Genomic DNA, 15,042 nt, shown 5'->3' with positions numbered 1-15,042 from the left:
GGCCTGAGCCGTTCGTCCCGGCACGCTGGGCAGCGGAGGAGGAGCTCCAGACTGCCGGAGGCGATCTGCGAATGCAGGGAGGGAGGGATCTCTGCCACAGGGGAGAGGAGGAGGGGCTCTCTCTGGCTGTCGGAGCCCCATGTAAGTGGCACCATCCGGCCGGCTGCCCTGTTAGCCGCGCGCGCTCTGCATGGGGGGGGCAATCCGGACATTTACAAATTCCCCCCGGACGCTATTTTTAGCTCAAAAAGCCGGACATGTCCGGGGGAATCCGGACGAATGGTAACCCTAAATAAAGCTCACAGCATTCAGCAGAACAGCAGTTATTTCAATTGTAAGGCTTACCTTTAATAGTTTCCTCCACAACTTCTACTACACGGTCTATTTGCTGAACCTGAAAAAAAGGACCAGAAGATCAATAAACTAAGCTGTTTTGATGGATCTGAAAAATTCTTGTTTCACATGTATTTCATTCAGTAGTGTGGAAGAAACTAAAATCGTTTTTGGTTATATTTCCACTTAGGATAGTGTTGTGTAGTATTATTTTGTCTTGGGCAGAGAACAGATGATTCTATTCACCTATACTGAAACATTTGTTTTTTATTTCCCAGCAGAAAAAATAACTTCTCTTTAATAGGATAAAAAAGGATCCATGAGCTTCTTTTACACAGTCTTTAAGGTCTGCAGAAATGTTACACAGAGTACCTTGTCAGCGCTAGTAAGCTAAGCTAGGTCAGGCCTGGATAAAAAGTGCAAGAAAAGAGAAAAGCAAGAAATTCCGAAAGTTAAGATCACACACTAAGCTAAATACATTCTATAGAATACCCTGATTACATATTTCAAATTAGGTTTCATAACTACACCTCTCAAAAGTCCAAAATAGATTTTAATTTTTTTTAATTAATTGTTTAATATTGATCAAGAACTGGAAATTTCAGCTCATGAGTTAAACGTTTTAGCAAATCGTGATAATTTTAAAACTGTGGGCATTAAAAAAGAAGCCTGGTTGCATTCCTAAAATAGTTGTGATCACTGCCCTTCTCTTATTGTGCAATGGGGAAATTCACTTACGAAATTCTTAAACCCTTTTAAAATCAATATGTTGAGCTCAAAGAAAAAAAACACAGTACATTGCACTTTCATTTTCTTGGGATACGGTCAAGAAATATATTTCTTGAAAGTGTATGTCCAGAGGATTTATGTATGTTACTGGAACTTCAATACTACAATGATGACAAGTGAGATACCAGGAGGACAAGACTCAAGGTGCGTATTGCACTATGTGGCTCCAATATAAAGTACCTCTAACTGAAATTAAAGGGAATTGCTTGGCTGGAGTCCCATGCATTTAGGAAGAAAGGATGTTGACTTCCAATTTTAAAATCTGTGGAACAAAACATTTTACTTGACCTAGAAAAATATATCTACACTGGAATATTCTTTATGTTGTCACTGAAAATAAAATTTGTTAATACACAGATAAAATGACCATATGTAATTACAGCACAACTCATTCTACTATATACCTTTTTCATCATTACTATTTTAATTACTCACACATCACTTTCTTTCCTTTACTCACTTGCATGTATAATGACAATCTCTGCACCAAAAATCAATCAATCATGTGTGATTGAGTGGTTTACCTCTCCAAGGACATCAGAAGTCCCCATCAGGAGACATCTTCATATTAAGGGAAACAGTACTTCTTGATATAAGATTTCTCTCCCAGTAATATCCCCTGGAGCATTTTTAAAAGGGGCCTGACTCTTTTACACAATGTACAGATAAAAAGAAACTTTACCCTCCTGTAATTTAATCCTCAGCCTTACTTCAAAATTTGAATGTAAAAGATTTTACTTACCTGTATTGTAACTGTTGCTCTTCGTGATGTGGGTGCAGGTATGTATTCCACTGGGTGTGCACATGCCCAGGGCACAAAGCCAGAGAACTCTGCCTAGCAGCACACACAGGGCAGCACTCACTCCCTGTGCCTCAAAGCCCTGAATGGGGACATAACACCACTTTTCAGACCACTTAGCTGGGAAGCAGTAATGAAATAGATATTCCAGAGGAATTTAGCAGGCTCCAAAAGGGCTTCATTTATCTGGAGAATTACTCTCTCTGGGGCTGAGGACTGGCGGATATTCAGCAACATGTGTGTGTTCTCTTGCATGTACTCCGTCTGGATCCCGAAAGTCTGATACAGATACCTGAGAGGGTCTTGGTATGACAGAGTCATCAGGCACTGGTGAAGAAGAGTCCGGTATTGCAGGGTCATCCAAAAAGAAAGGAGGACCAATGGAGGCTGAGGAGGTGGTGAAGGGGAGAGGTTCAGGTACCTGCACGAGAGGGTCAGACTGGACCAGCTCAGGAAGAATAACCTCTGACTGCAAGTGTAGTAGAGGGAGCAGTAATCGGTCATCTTCCCCGGGCTGAATCAAGAGCGGGAACTCCCAAACTGAGTCACACTCCAAAGAGGCCACTGGGAATAGTGGTAGGGCATTGGTGGCCAGTAGGTAGTAGGCCAGGGACTGCTATCTCTACGGCTAGAATGGTGCTGATGCCAGTGCCGATGGTGATCCAAGGATTGAGAACGGTGCTTTGATGGTGAGAAGGAAGAGGAAGAAGTCTCCAAACAAGATCTTGAGGAGCCCTCGGAGTCATCCAGTGGGAATGGAGGAGCCACCCCCGAGGAAGCAAACAAATGGTCAGCCTCATCTGGAACCCAATATGAAGTCATCACTGGTGCTGAGGATCAAGGAGCAGTTGATACTATTGGTTCCTGAAGAGACATTGCCCTATAGCCAGCACTTGAGCAAACGAGGGTGCTGAAACCGAGGTCAGCATTGAATCCAGCGAAGGGGTCTGTAATACATACATCATCGGTGTCAAAGACAGTGTCTGTGCCAATGAGCCTCTCAGTACCGCAAAGGACGTTGACTGCAACCTTGCAGTCTGAGCCCCAGATGGTGCAGAATGCAGTGCAGTGCAGATGAGCAAGACAGCTCTGCAACTCAGACTGTGCCAGTGGTACAGCAGAAGGGGACAATGTAGAAGGCGCTGCAACTGATAGCCTCTGAACTACAGGAGAATCAGGAGCATAAAGGAAGAGCAGGTCTGACGCTGCCGGATATGCCAACAGTGTGGAGACAGTCAGTGCCAATGCTGCCATCATTGTTACAGGACTCAATGGACACCACATGGTGGGAACCGCAGTCAACATTACAGAGTCCAACTGATCTGAGCATGATACCGGGGAGCAGTTAGATGAACCAGCTCCATCATGCATACCAGAGGCCTCAAAGTGCCAGTCAGCACTCCTCTGAGGTGACTAACAGGAGTCCCTCTGAGTCCTGGAATGGTCCCGATTGGTCTTATGGGACCTCTTCCTCAGAGGACCCAAAGAAGGAGAATAATCCATCCTTCTTCCAAGGGAAAGCCCTGAATCTTGAGCCAGGTATCACATTTCATGTTGGCTCTGAAGAAAAGCTGGATAATCTGAGGTCCCCGGTGCCTGCTCTAAGAGATGCTGTTTCAGCTGCTAGTTTATCATCAACTGTGTCCTCTTCTTAAACAACCTGCATATAAAGCACCCTTAATGTGCCCAACAAACATCAGGTGTGGGGGGTCACTATTGGGGATAGCTACCCCACAAGACAGACAAAGTTTAAACCCTGGTGAGGGCATCATCTAGGGCAACTATCTGTTGCCCTAGATGTACTGTAACTAAACCTAAGGGTACTACTTTAAGTACACTAACAATGAACCAAGTAGAATAAATTCTCAGAGAAACTGAGAAAAAACTTTGTGAAGAAAATCACCACACAGAATGCTCCAATTCTAGCTGCAGGCAGTAAGAAGGAACTGCGAGGATTTGGGGGCAGCAATGCCCTTGAACATCCACGGATAGTGCAAAAGCCAGAAGGCACAAGAACCACCCCATAGGTACTTCTGGGCAAAGTTATCTTTTTAAAGATAGATATTATGTTTGCCCTTTTCCAGTCCTCTGGGATCTCATCCATCCTCCATAAATTCTCAAAGATAATTGCTAGCAGTTCCGAGATTGCTTCAGGTAGTTCCTTAAGTGCCCTAGGATGAACTTCATCAAACCCCGCTGACTTGAATATATCTAACTTATCTAAATATTCTTTAACCTGTTCTTTCCCTATTTTGGCTTGGATTCCTTCTCCCTTGTTGGTAATATTAATTATGTTGAATATCTGGTCGGCATTAACCCTTCTGGGGAAGACTGAAGCAAAAGAGGCATTAAACACCTCAGCCTTCTTGATGTCATCCATTATTAGTTCTCTTTTCCATTAAATAAAGGACCTACACTTTGCCTTTTATGTCCCTTGCTAGGTGAACATGGTTGGAAATTTCTATGAAATATTTTGATGTACCATTAAATACAATGTTAACAAGAAATTGTTCTATCATATTGCTGGTTTTTTGTAGTCTACTAATTATAGGACAAATAGAAATGTTTATTAGAAGTGACACTTTTGAGAGCGTTGCTTTCTATTTACACACCAAATTTTCAGACTGAACACTTCGGTGTTTGAAATACAGTCACCTTGCAGCCTGGCTTTACAGACTCAAGCATATCTACCTGAATAAGCAGTAACAGATATTTAAGCCAGAGGCCAATCAATTGAGCAGCACGTGTTAAGAGAGCTCTCTGCATGAAACCACTCTTCTTCACAGCGTTGAAAAGCAAATCTGCACCTATATGCTGGGTTTATAGCTCTCCAACCAGATTTGCCATTTAAAATCATTCCACATAAAATTCAACCCAATTTATTCCTTTCCTGAAATACACATTGGGAATTCATGTTTGTAAAGGCTTCTATCTAGGATGGCACAGAGCGTAAGCCTCACAAACATTAATGCATTCTAGCCTTATAAACCCCTGTAAGGTAAGGAAGTATTATCCTTATTTTACAGATGCCAGTATACAGTAGATTCACTTAATAGCAACCTCTTGGTTCCAGCTAAAAGCTGTTATTATCCAGAAGCTGCCAATAAGCAGAGGGCACTGTTTTCAGGGGGATACAAAGAAAAATGAGCATGGAACAATGATACATTGCCCAGAACAATAGTTCTGAAACTGTTTATTAACTTTCAGTACTAAAGAAAACCAAACATGGCAAACAGTAATGGATTTATAGCAGCGGTTCTCAAACGTTAACAACCCAAGGCCCCCCGTTTTGATTTAAACATTTTCGCGGACTCCCAAGCCTCCCGCTAAGGAGGGAAGTGCCTTGCCTCCACTCCACCCCTTCCCCCAAGGCACCGCCCCGCCCAACCCTACCACTCCTCTTCCATGCCTCTTTCTGCCCCCTCCCCCGAGCACACCCCGGCCCTGCTCCTCCCCCTCCCTCCCAGCGCCTCCTGCACACCGCTGAATAGCTGTTCCCCGGAGGCGCTGGGAGGGAGGGGTAGGAGGATCCCAGTTTGAGAAACATTGAATTACAGTGTACCACAATGCTTAGCACAAACTTAGGACATTTCAGCTTGCTGTGTGTCACAAGAAATACTGTAAAGTGGAACACAATTTTACAACACTGTGTAAAGAAAATGTTTTTTAAAAACCCTAAAGAAAACTTATAAAACACAGTATAAGTCTTTGTATGCTGAACAGTACTGTAATTACAGTTAGTGTCACACAAATTGAAGCAGCATGAGATTTTTACTAATAAAATAGATAAAAATAAAAAAAATTAAGAACAAAATTTGTTTAATGTTGTCTGGTTTCCTCATTTTGCCATCTCCACTTGTAAATCCTTCTCAGTTCTGTGTGCATGCTCATAACCATTCTCAAAGCCAACTCTGGAATATCCTGAGAAAAATGTCCACCGCACACAGCTGCTCTGTGAGGGAAAGTTCTTCAGGTTTATCGTCAGATGCACTATCCTCTTGTGTCTCATAAGCCTGCTGGTACTTTACAGCCACTGCTGTCTCCAGAAGTTTGGAATCAGAAAGCTCATCTTCCATCTCCAAATGACTCTCAAACTAAACAATGGCCTCAAATTCCTCTGCAGTTAGATTTTCAGGAACAGAAACATCATCCGGAACATGAATGCCCACCACACCATCAATTTCTGTTGATGAAAACCCTCCCTTCCTGAAGCAGTTTAGAACAGTCAGTGTGAGAACAGCAACCCATGACTCCTTGGCAAGATGAAGTGCATCAATCACAGGGTTTGGTTTTTTTTTTTCTGAAACATCCATATCATACCATATGGGTGGGTCAGCTTCCACAGAGGCAGTAATGTGAGCATTAAGAGGAACACAGTAGTGACTGTTGAAGTTTTTAATGACACCCATGCCCACTGGCTGCATGACTGAGGTTGCACATGGAGGCAAGAATTTTAACACCATGTGTGATAGCTTTACGTGAGCTGAATGATCTGGGCAATTGTCAATTAAAAGGTACATGGGTTGGTCTTGTAGACTCAGCTCTCTATTCCAGTTCTTAAACTACTCTTCAAACAACAAACTAGTCATTCATGCCCTGGCTGAGTTTTTGTATATCACAGACAGCTCTGAGTGGTCCTTAGGGAAACAACAAGGGCACTTGCTCTTTCTGATCACCCTGATAGGCTGTTTTTCCATGCCACCCATGTTTGCACTACTTCCAATTAACGGCAATTTCCCTCCCCCCCTTCCTGTAAACCCTTCTTTTAGCATGCCAAAGCCTCTGTCAGGAAAGCACCCGTCTCATAAGCAATGAAAATGTCATGTGGCTGGTACTGCTCGAGAATGCTGGGGAGGATGTCTGCCCACCATTCAGTGGCTGCTGAAAAGGTGAGCACCTATCTTTCTTGCCATGCTCTTTGCGCTGAATCATGTTGTGCCCAGCTTTCCACTTACTAAGCCTGTCACCTTCAGCGTTAGTGTCCTTCCTAGGCTCTACCACTAGGTGACTTGCCTTCTTTTTCAGCATTGGCCAGAAGAGTCGAGCACCGTGGCTAAGCGTATGCTGAAACCAGAGCCACAGGGCTTGACCAACAGCTACCTCCTTTCCCTCACGTTGGCGCTCACAGCCTCATTCTGTGCTGTTCCTGTGCTCCTATAAAATGTTATGGCTGTTGTTCTCAATGCACAAAACAACACACTGAGAAAACAAACCTCTTGGCTACTCTCACTTGCTTAGCAGTGGGCTCATGTAGGGCCTCCAACACCTGAACTTTATCAGCAAGAGACAGGTTCACGCATTTGGAAGCCATGGCACACAGTGGAAGCGCTCAGTTATGCATGCTCAGATGCAGGAAACAGAATACAGGTAGGACCTCTTCTCTAAATAAAGTTGTTCTTAAGCGGCACACCTGTTGCTAATCATCCAAATCCCATTAACACTGATATTAATGGGATGGGATTGGTTTCTGATTACTATGTTGCCAATAAGCACAAGCTGCTATTACCAGGATTGCTATTAAGTGGAATCTACTGTGTAAACTGTATGACTTTAAATGTTCTCAGAAAAATATAATCCAATGTATCACACTGGTTTAGACTATCACATCAGTATGAAGAATTTAAACTCTCAGTACACTGTTTCAAAGGGCATTGTTACAAGTCAGTTAAAAATGCAATGCTACTATATATGTGTGTGTGTGTGAATACACAATATATCATCCAAAAGAAATGACTTTAAAGTCTAGTTCTGTATATTCAAGGCACTGATTAAAAGAAGCCCTCGATTGCCATAGTCTTACTGGTAGTTACACAAATACTGTAACTTCCTCATTCAACCTTCGTCATACCCAGACCAACATTTTCCAAGGGAACTCTACTCTGACACACTGTCTCTCTACAAAGTTATCCCAAGAGACTTATAATTGTTAGCAAGAAACCACATTCTCAGACAACATTGCTTAAAATATAGTACAGCTTATGTAACTGATGACAAATCAAATTTCTATTACTCAACACATGGATGAGACCAACAAAAACACCTGGTGGTAAAGCAAAGTTTTCACAACTGCTTCCTTATAACATTTACATTTTCATAGCTGAATCAGCATGAAGTTGCCAACAAAACACTTTCAAATTCTCAGTCTCATTACAACTGCCCTTTTAAAAGAATATTTTACTACAATAGGATGCTGAGTCTCACTTTTTAAAAACATTAGTATGTCAAAATGTATTGTTCCTTAGTCTGCATTGACATTACTGCACTTTTAATCCTCTATTTGAGGAACTTAACACTAAATAATATTGTATACTAGGGAAAAACCACACTTTTCTGTGTGACCCAATGTGTGTGTGTGTGGGGGGGGGGAAACGGGGACACAAAAAAACATAATACAGAAGAGATAAAGGGAGAATCTCTTTTGAAGATTTAGGTCTATAGAACAAGAGCTTTGTGTACTTACGATATCCTATGTTTATGGTACTATAACTTTAATGCACACTGCTGTTATCTTTATAATTATCATCTTTATTGTGAACATCATTTCAATGTTTCCAAGGCCAATTCCAGTGATTTGGGGGCAGTGTGTTAATCGCTTTAGTTAACTTTTAATAGACATTTGTCTGTTTTAAATCCAAAATGGAAAATATTTTCATTAGTAACTTGTAATTCTGGGAGCCCAACTTAAGATGAAGTGAAGAGGTCTGATTTTCAGAAAAGCATTTATCACCCTTTAGAAATCAGTTCCTCCGGTTGGATGCTCAAAAATTGACACAGCGTATCACAAATCACAATCTAGGTCAGAGGATATGGGCCTTTTTTTTTTTTTTTTTAATCCAGTATATGCTTTCCTTACTAGTCTAATGTCTTTTTATGTACAGATTTTTGTACATTTACTACAGGCTAGATTGGCACAGGACACATAATTATGTGCTCCAGGGGCAGAGTAGGGACTCAGTCACAACTCAGTTCTTGCTGCTCCTTTGCTGCATGGAGGAAGCGAGCAGTACCAAACTGGCTGCTGCACTGAGGGTGACAGAGTCAAAGGTTGTTTTACTCCCATCCATTTGCACAGATATAAGAACAGTGGCCCTGGAGAGGTTTTCCCCACCAAATTGTGACCCGCAAAGCAGCCTGCATATAAAAGAGAGTAAGGGGGTACTTTACGTCCCCTTGACCTACTGTATAGGATTGTATGTAGACTCAATTGATCCCTATATATGTCTCAGTGCGGGGAATGGACTAGATGACCTCTTGAAGTCCCTTTCAACTCTACATTTCTATGAGTGGGTGGTTGGTTAACATATTTTGAGTATACATAGTAATATGAGGGAAGCTGTAAAACGGTTGTGTCAAATAGTGCAATAAGCACAGAAACTATCTTAATGGAAAATTATAATTAAAAAGCCTATCTAGTTTATGTTCTACTTCCTACTTGGCTTTGTAAGAACTCTTTTTACTAACCTAACATGACTTTAAAAAAAACAAGGAAGTTAAAAGATTAGTTTCGGTTTATCCTCATGAGAGCTAAGTGAGGATGAGTATATTTTAATTAATACATTTAATACCTTTTAATGCCAGAAGGAACCTGTAGTACTATTTGCTCTGACCTGCATAACGCAAGTCAGAAAACTTCACTCTGCAATTACTGCAATAGGCCCAACGAAAGCATTTTAGAAAGACATCTAGTCTTTATTTAAAGACTTAATTGATGAAAAATCCTTAGTATTTTGCGCCTGAGATCATCGATTTTCATGACAATTTTTCAGTGCTGATGCAGTTATACAGTATTTTTCATCCCAAAGGATACAAAAGCACTTTAAAAACTACAATACACAGGATCCTCACTGTCTACAACCAGGGTGAAGCATGCCAACTGTTTAACAGCTCACAAACGCAGATGCATTAACCCTTTCTGTTGCCCTGAGTAGACAGTAAAATTGTCACGTTCCCCAGTCACTCTGCCCAAAGGCAAGAAGTAAAAAAAACCCAAATGTGATGAAAAACAGGTGCTAGCTATAAAATTTATACACTATTGTCTCTTTTGCATTTCGACTTTAACTAGCTGTATTTCTTTCTAACAACAACATAGAAGATTATATTTAAAGTAGGGGAGTTAATCCTTGCCTTCACCCCCTGCAGGCTGCATAGAACATTGACACTAAATTCTGCAAACAGACTAAACCTCAATTACGTGCAAGAATGTATTTGACACAAAGCATCCATTGATTTAGGTTTAGAGAAGGACTGAACTCTAGGCTTTCCCAATAGAAGAAAGGAAGAAAGTCTAGTTGTTGGCATTGAAAAATTGTGTGAAAAGCCTCGTTTTTTTTAAACACAAGATATTGCCCATAGCCGAGACCCATCTAACCAACAAGTTAATATAAAACTTCAGACAGCAACACTACATGACTCTTATGGGCAAGAAAATGAATATGAAAATCTTAACAGGTCTTTTCTATTTGACAAATGTTCTTACCCCTATAATGCTCAGACCTTTGAGGTAGTCTTGACGAGGCTGGGCTTGTGGAACACATCCAGCTAAAACCACTTTCTTGTCGTCTTCTTGGGCTTTCCTAAAATGATTTTTAAAAAGTGAGAATTAATTTCTGAAAGCCGATCCCTTTGAATTGTAAAGTAACTACCTAGTATCTACAAGTCCTGGAATAGCATTCATCATCAAATAAGGTGAATAATTTATTTGTTCACAGAAAAGCGAACACTGCTGCAAACAGTTCCATAGTTAATGGGATAGGTCCATGTTTGAATCTGGGTTAAAGAAAATCCTGACAAATCAGATATTTGAGCTGCCTTTTCCATTTACAAGGAGAATACAACACACATGGCAGACTTCTGAGTTAGTGCCTTCATCTGAGGGACAGGGCAGTGACGTTCACACTGGATAATCCTGAAAGTCCTAATATAAACTTTAGCTAAGCTTTATTTACCACAACTGTGGCAGAGGGATATGTGGTTGAGGCAGTTGGGGAACACATCTAAAACCTGATTTGTGACAAGTCATTTAAAACAAAAGGTACAGTCTATGTGAACAAGAACCATTAGCTCACAATTTAACAGCTATTTAATGCAGTCTGAAATGAAAAATTACATCAGTGTTTAAAACTATTATTAAAACTGGATTGAACATTTTCAAGCTTGAACTGTTTACCTTTGCCAGATTAAATATTTATGTGAATATTAATTTATATAATTCCTTAGTTCAGGCACTATCTTGCCACCTAGTGGGAACCTGAAATACTGAAGATCAAATAGCTAGTTCCTTTCATTTTTTTAAATAATATTTTAATTAATTCTACATACAGCATTGAATTTTAAGCCATTCCTGAAACTTGAAAATACAGAAAGTACTATGCACCTGCTATACCCAACTGTACTGAAAACAACAAAGTTGGGTTGAAGCAATGGTTTATAATTAGTAAACTTAATTAGATGATCTGCTAATATTAAAATAATAATCCAAATACCCAAACAGACAGAGAGAGAAGGAAATTCAACTTTTTATCAGGTTCCATTGGCCCAGACATCCTATGGGTTGTCCGCTCTCAGACTTATGTCCCACAATTCACACTACTGGCTACATCACACCCTCTATGGAAATTTATGGCAAGCTGGAGCCATCCTGTAGTGAGTCAGTATTTTCTTCAACAATGTACAGAGTTGTACAGTGTTTGCTATTACTTTATACCTTGGGGATAAAACTCTAGTGTCATGACACACTTTTTTGAAATGTGCTCCTTACTAAGATAATGTAACATTTACAAAATCACACACTGTTGGAGAAATACAGGCTTATTTGATCTCTGGAGGCTAGCTCCAGTAGGGTACTTTAGAGGAAGTGATGTTACCACAAGAGTGTAAACCGGCACACTCCATTCATGAAGCTGAAAATTCCTGGCAGGTCTGGACTTCTGAACCTGCTAACAAAGAAAATTTAGGCTGACAGTCAAATGCGCTTATTACCCCCATTTTCCTCCTGGCTAATTGTCAGAATTCACCTCATAATGGAAAAACTGATACTTTTGTTTTATTTAATTTGCAGGTCACCTTTAGGAACAAGCCCATTTGGTTTTAGATGACAGAAGGAATTGCCATACCGAATCAGATCACTGGCCATGTAGTCAGATATCTTGCCTCAAAACAGTGCCCAGCACCAACTGTCTCAGAAAGGGCTAAAGATCTCCTAATGGCAATTATGCAATAACTAAGAGTTTATAATGCTTATTTTTCATCTGCCTAATGTAACAGTGGGTGCTCTCAGTAGTCCTATAAAAGTCAATTATTTATCTTGCAGCAGGCATCACAGGAAAGCTACAGATGTCAATCATGATGGATTCATTTCAACCTGAGAGGGAAATAGTTGCTTTACTTTCAGATTAATCTATATGAAAATACCATACTCTTGTCTCTTATTTAACAAAATCATATGAATATGAAATGTTGTTCAAATGCTAATTAAATATGTTACTTAAAATGGGGGCTATACCCAGCAACATGCTTGTGAAATCAGAAAGGTTTGGTCTTTCAGCTGTAAGAAAGTTTTCCACTTGCAAAACTTGAGCAGAAGCCATTTATATCCCCATATCCAAGTTAAAAACATGTCTGTTTCTTGTACTTCCTGCAAAAATGTCACATACCATCATTTGAAACTCTGCAACACTGAAGGATAAAAATCACTACTCACATGACCTAACTGACTCAACCTAATGCCTCAAGGTAAGGCAATGAGACTTGTCTCCTGTAACCAGAGTATATATCCCTAGGCAACTCTACATCTGGTGTAATCTATTGCTAGAAATAACCCCCATCACCACCTACTAAAGAACTGCAGTGGAAAAAGCTTTTTATTACAGTCTTTTCATTTGGGAAAATAATAAACAAAAATTTCCCATGACACATTAAATAGCATTTTAATGTTCCTTCACAGCTTTCACATTTTAGCATTTCTTCTTAGAATGTAAATGGAGGAGGAAAACAGTTAGATAGAATACATTTAACTTCATATAACTTTTTATTTAAATATCCCTACGGACTTTTCTATACTCTGAGAATTTTTGCTTCAAAATGTAATTAAGCAGTAATGCTTGCGCTAAATTTTCAATAAAATTATTTTCATTAAAAGCCATAACATGTTGTCCTATCCATGAAACCCAGCACAAATGTGAGCAAGAATGGTATATTAAATATTTGTTTTATATTTTTCCAGGAACTGCTTGCTGAAAATATGCCCCATATCCCTACAAATATTGTTTAATGTGCTCTGTTCTGACTAACAAAAGCCTACAAAAATTGTTCTTTAGAAACCTAGCTAGCACAGGAACAGTATTAGAAAAGAAACATGAATGCTAATGAGAATAATACTTCATTGAATCTAAAAGTGGCATGAATAAACATCTTCTTTAGACATTCTTTATATTCTTCAATTAAATGAACCTTACCCTTAAACCTTCAACTTTAATTGCATTAGGACATATTTTCTAGAAATGTACTCTTATCTGAAAATGATTTACAAGACATACATCTGAGTAGACATGTAATTAAGTCCAATTTTCTTTTAAAAGGGTGGAATCCTGGAAACAGGGGGAAAGCAGAGTACTGCATACAATACAGTACTTTCAAGTTAAAAAATAAAGTATAAAAATCATTATCTGCCAAGACCAGAGATTACAATAAAAATATTTATATTTTTATTCTCCTTTTTCTTGTTGAAAACCTGTAAGAATAGCTAACTTGGGAAACAATAAACAATTCTGTCTTGATTATACCTTGTTTATGTAACTATGAACCTGCCCAAACTAGAGCCATTGTTTTACAGTTCATTATTTTTTGCTAGGCTCCAGTAAATTCTGTCCTGAACAAGACACAAATGAAGACAGGCCTCGGCCCAATACTGTTGCAGTACCACCTTTCGTAATTGTTGTTCTTCGAGATGTGTTGCTCATGTCCATTCCATTCTAGGTGCCTATGGAGCTTCTGGGTGCTGAAGTAATGGTGACTTCCTTATCACCCAGCATGTTTGGGCCCCTCATTCAGGACTTCCTGGCAGTACTCTGGAATGTAAAGAGGTGTGGGACACTGCAAAACCCACAGGATGTGGCTACGTATTGGTAATGAGAACTAGATTTATAAGGGGGCTCTGGGGCGATCTGACTGTACAAATGAGCATCTTGGTATGGAAGGCTGAGAACCACTACAAAAACTACAATCAATCACTTAAGTTTGACATTTGTATCTATACATGCTCTCCAGAATTGTGTGTTATTAAATAACAAATTGGTACATTTAAAAAACATGTGCAGCACTAAAGTAAACAATTTCTTAACTCAGACTTGAGTACTGGTTTTCAAACTGTGGGGCTCACCCCCTCCGGTGAGGCAGACCGAGGTTATCACAGGGCATGAAGACCTGAGTGGTTAAGAATTAACCATTGCCCAGTAATCTCAGCTCTGTGTCACCATCCTACTGCCAGCCAGCTCCCACAGGAACCACGCAGCCTCACGAGAACTTATTTCCACCCCCACATCTCTCACACTCCCCCCAGCCCTCAGGTGCCAGCCCCATGGATGCACTGGGAATCAACATGGCGCTGGTAATGCTAATGTTTCCTGGACCCAGAGCAATGGCCTTGCACCCAGTACGCGCACACACTTGGAAAGCGGGTGCGGGTGCAACCCCTATGCATACATACAAGTTCCCACTGTGGGCAGCTGGATTCAAACAGGGCATGCAAGCTTCCTCCCCGCACAAGCTGGTCCCTTCCTCCCTTTTGCAGCTCCAAATTCAGCACCACCCGGGTACCCTCTTTCCCCTGTGCTGAGTGGACATGCATGTGATATGAATCTCCAAAGGGCAGCACAGCAAAAAAAGTTTGGGAACCTCTCCCCTAAAGAGTCCATTATTATTACCAAGTATGCATACAGGGTGTTCTAGATGCACAGCAATGCATGCCAAACATCTGAAATTAAAAGCAGACTGCATCACAGAGAGGAGGAAGTTGGTAAACTACAGACTGTTCAGCATGAAACAGGCAGCTGACTTCAAAAGTGTTGTTATAACAAATTCGTGAAGTTGAAAAGTGTTAAGCTATCATGTTATCTCAATTCTAT

At 40.4% G+C, this 15,042-nt stretch overlaps 1 protein-coding gene across 2 annotated transcripts in view; it reads right to left on the bottom strand.

Moving 5' to 3' along the window:
- CDKAL1 (CDK5 regulatory subunit associated protein 1 like 1) overlaps positions 1 to 15,042 on the bottom strand; it is a 648,436-nt gene that overhangs the window by 440,451 nt on the left and 192,943 nt on the right. For both annotated transcript variants that reach the window (XM_026660497.1, XM_026660489.1), the window contains 2 exons: positions 10,398 to 10,494; positions 346 to 394 (listed from right to left, as the gene is read on the bottom strand). In XM_026660497.1, the coding sequence (XP_026516282.1) occupies positions 346 to 394; positions 10,398 to 10,494 (146 nt within the window). The remainder of the gene's footprint in view (positions 1 to 345; positions 395 to 10,397; positions 10,495 to 15,042) is intronic.

Source organism: Terrapene carolina, unplaced genomic scaffold (assembly GCF_002925995.2).
Source record: "Terrapene carolina triunguis isolate 2854851 unplaced genomic scaffold, T_m_triunguis-2.0 Scaffold58, whole genome shotgun sequence".
Taxonomy (NCBI): Eukaryota; Metazoa; Chordata; order Testudines; family Emydidae; genus Terrapene; species Terrapene triunguis.
The sequence above is the reverse complement of the archived record's forward strand: the minus strand, read 5'-3'. Positions and strand labels throughout refer to the sequence as shown.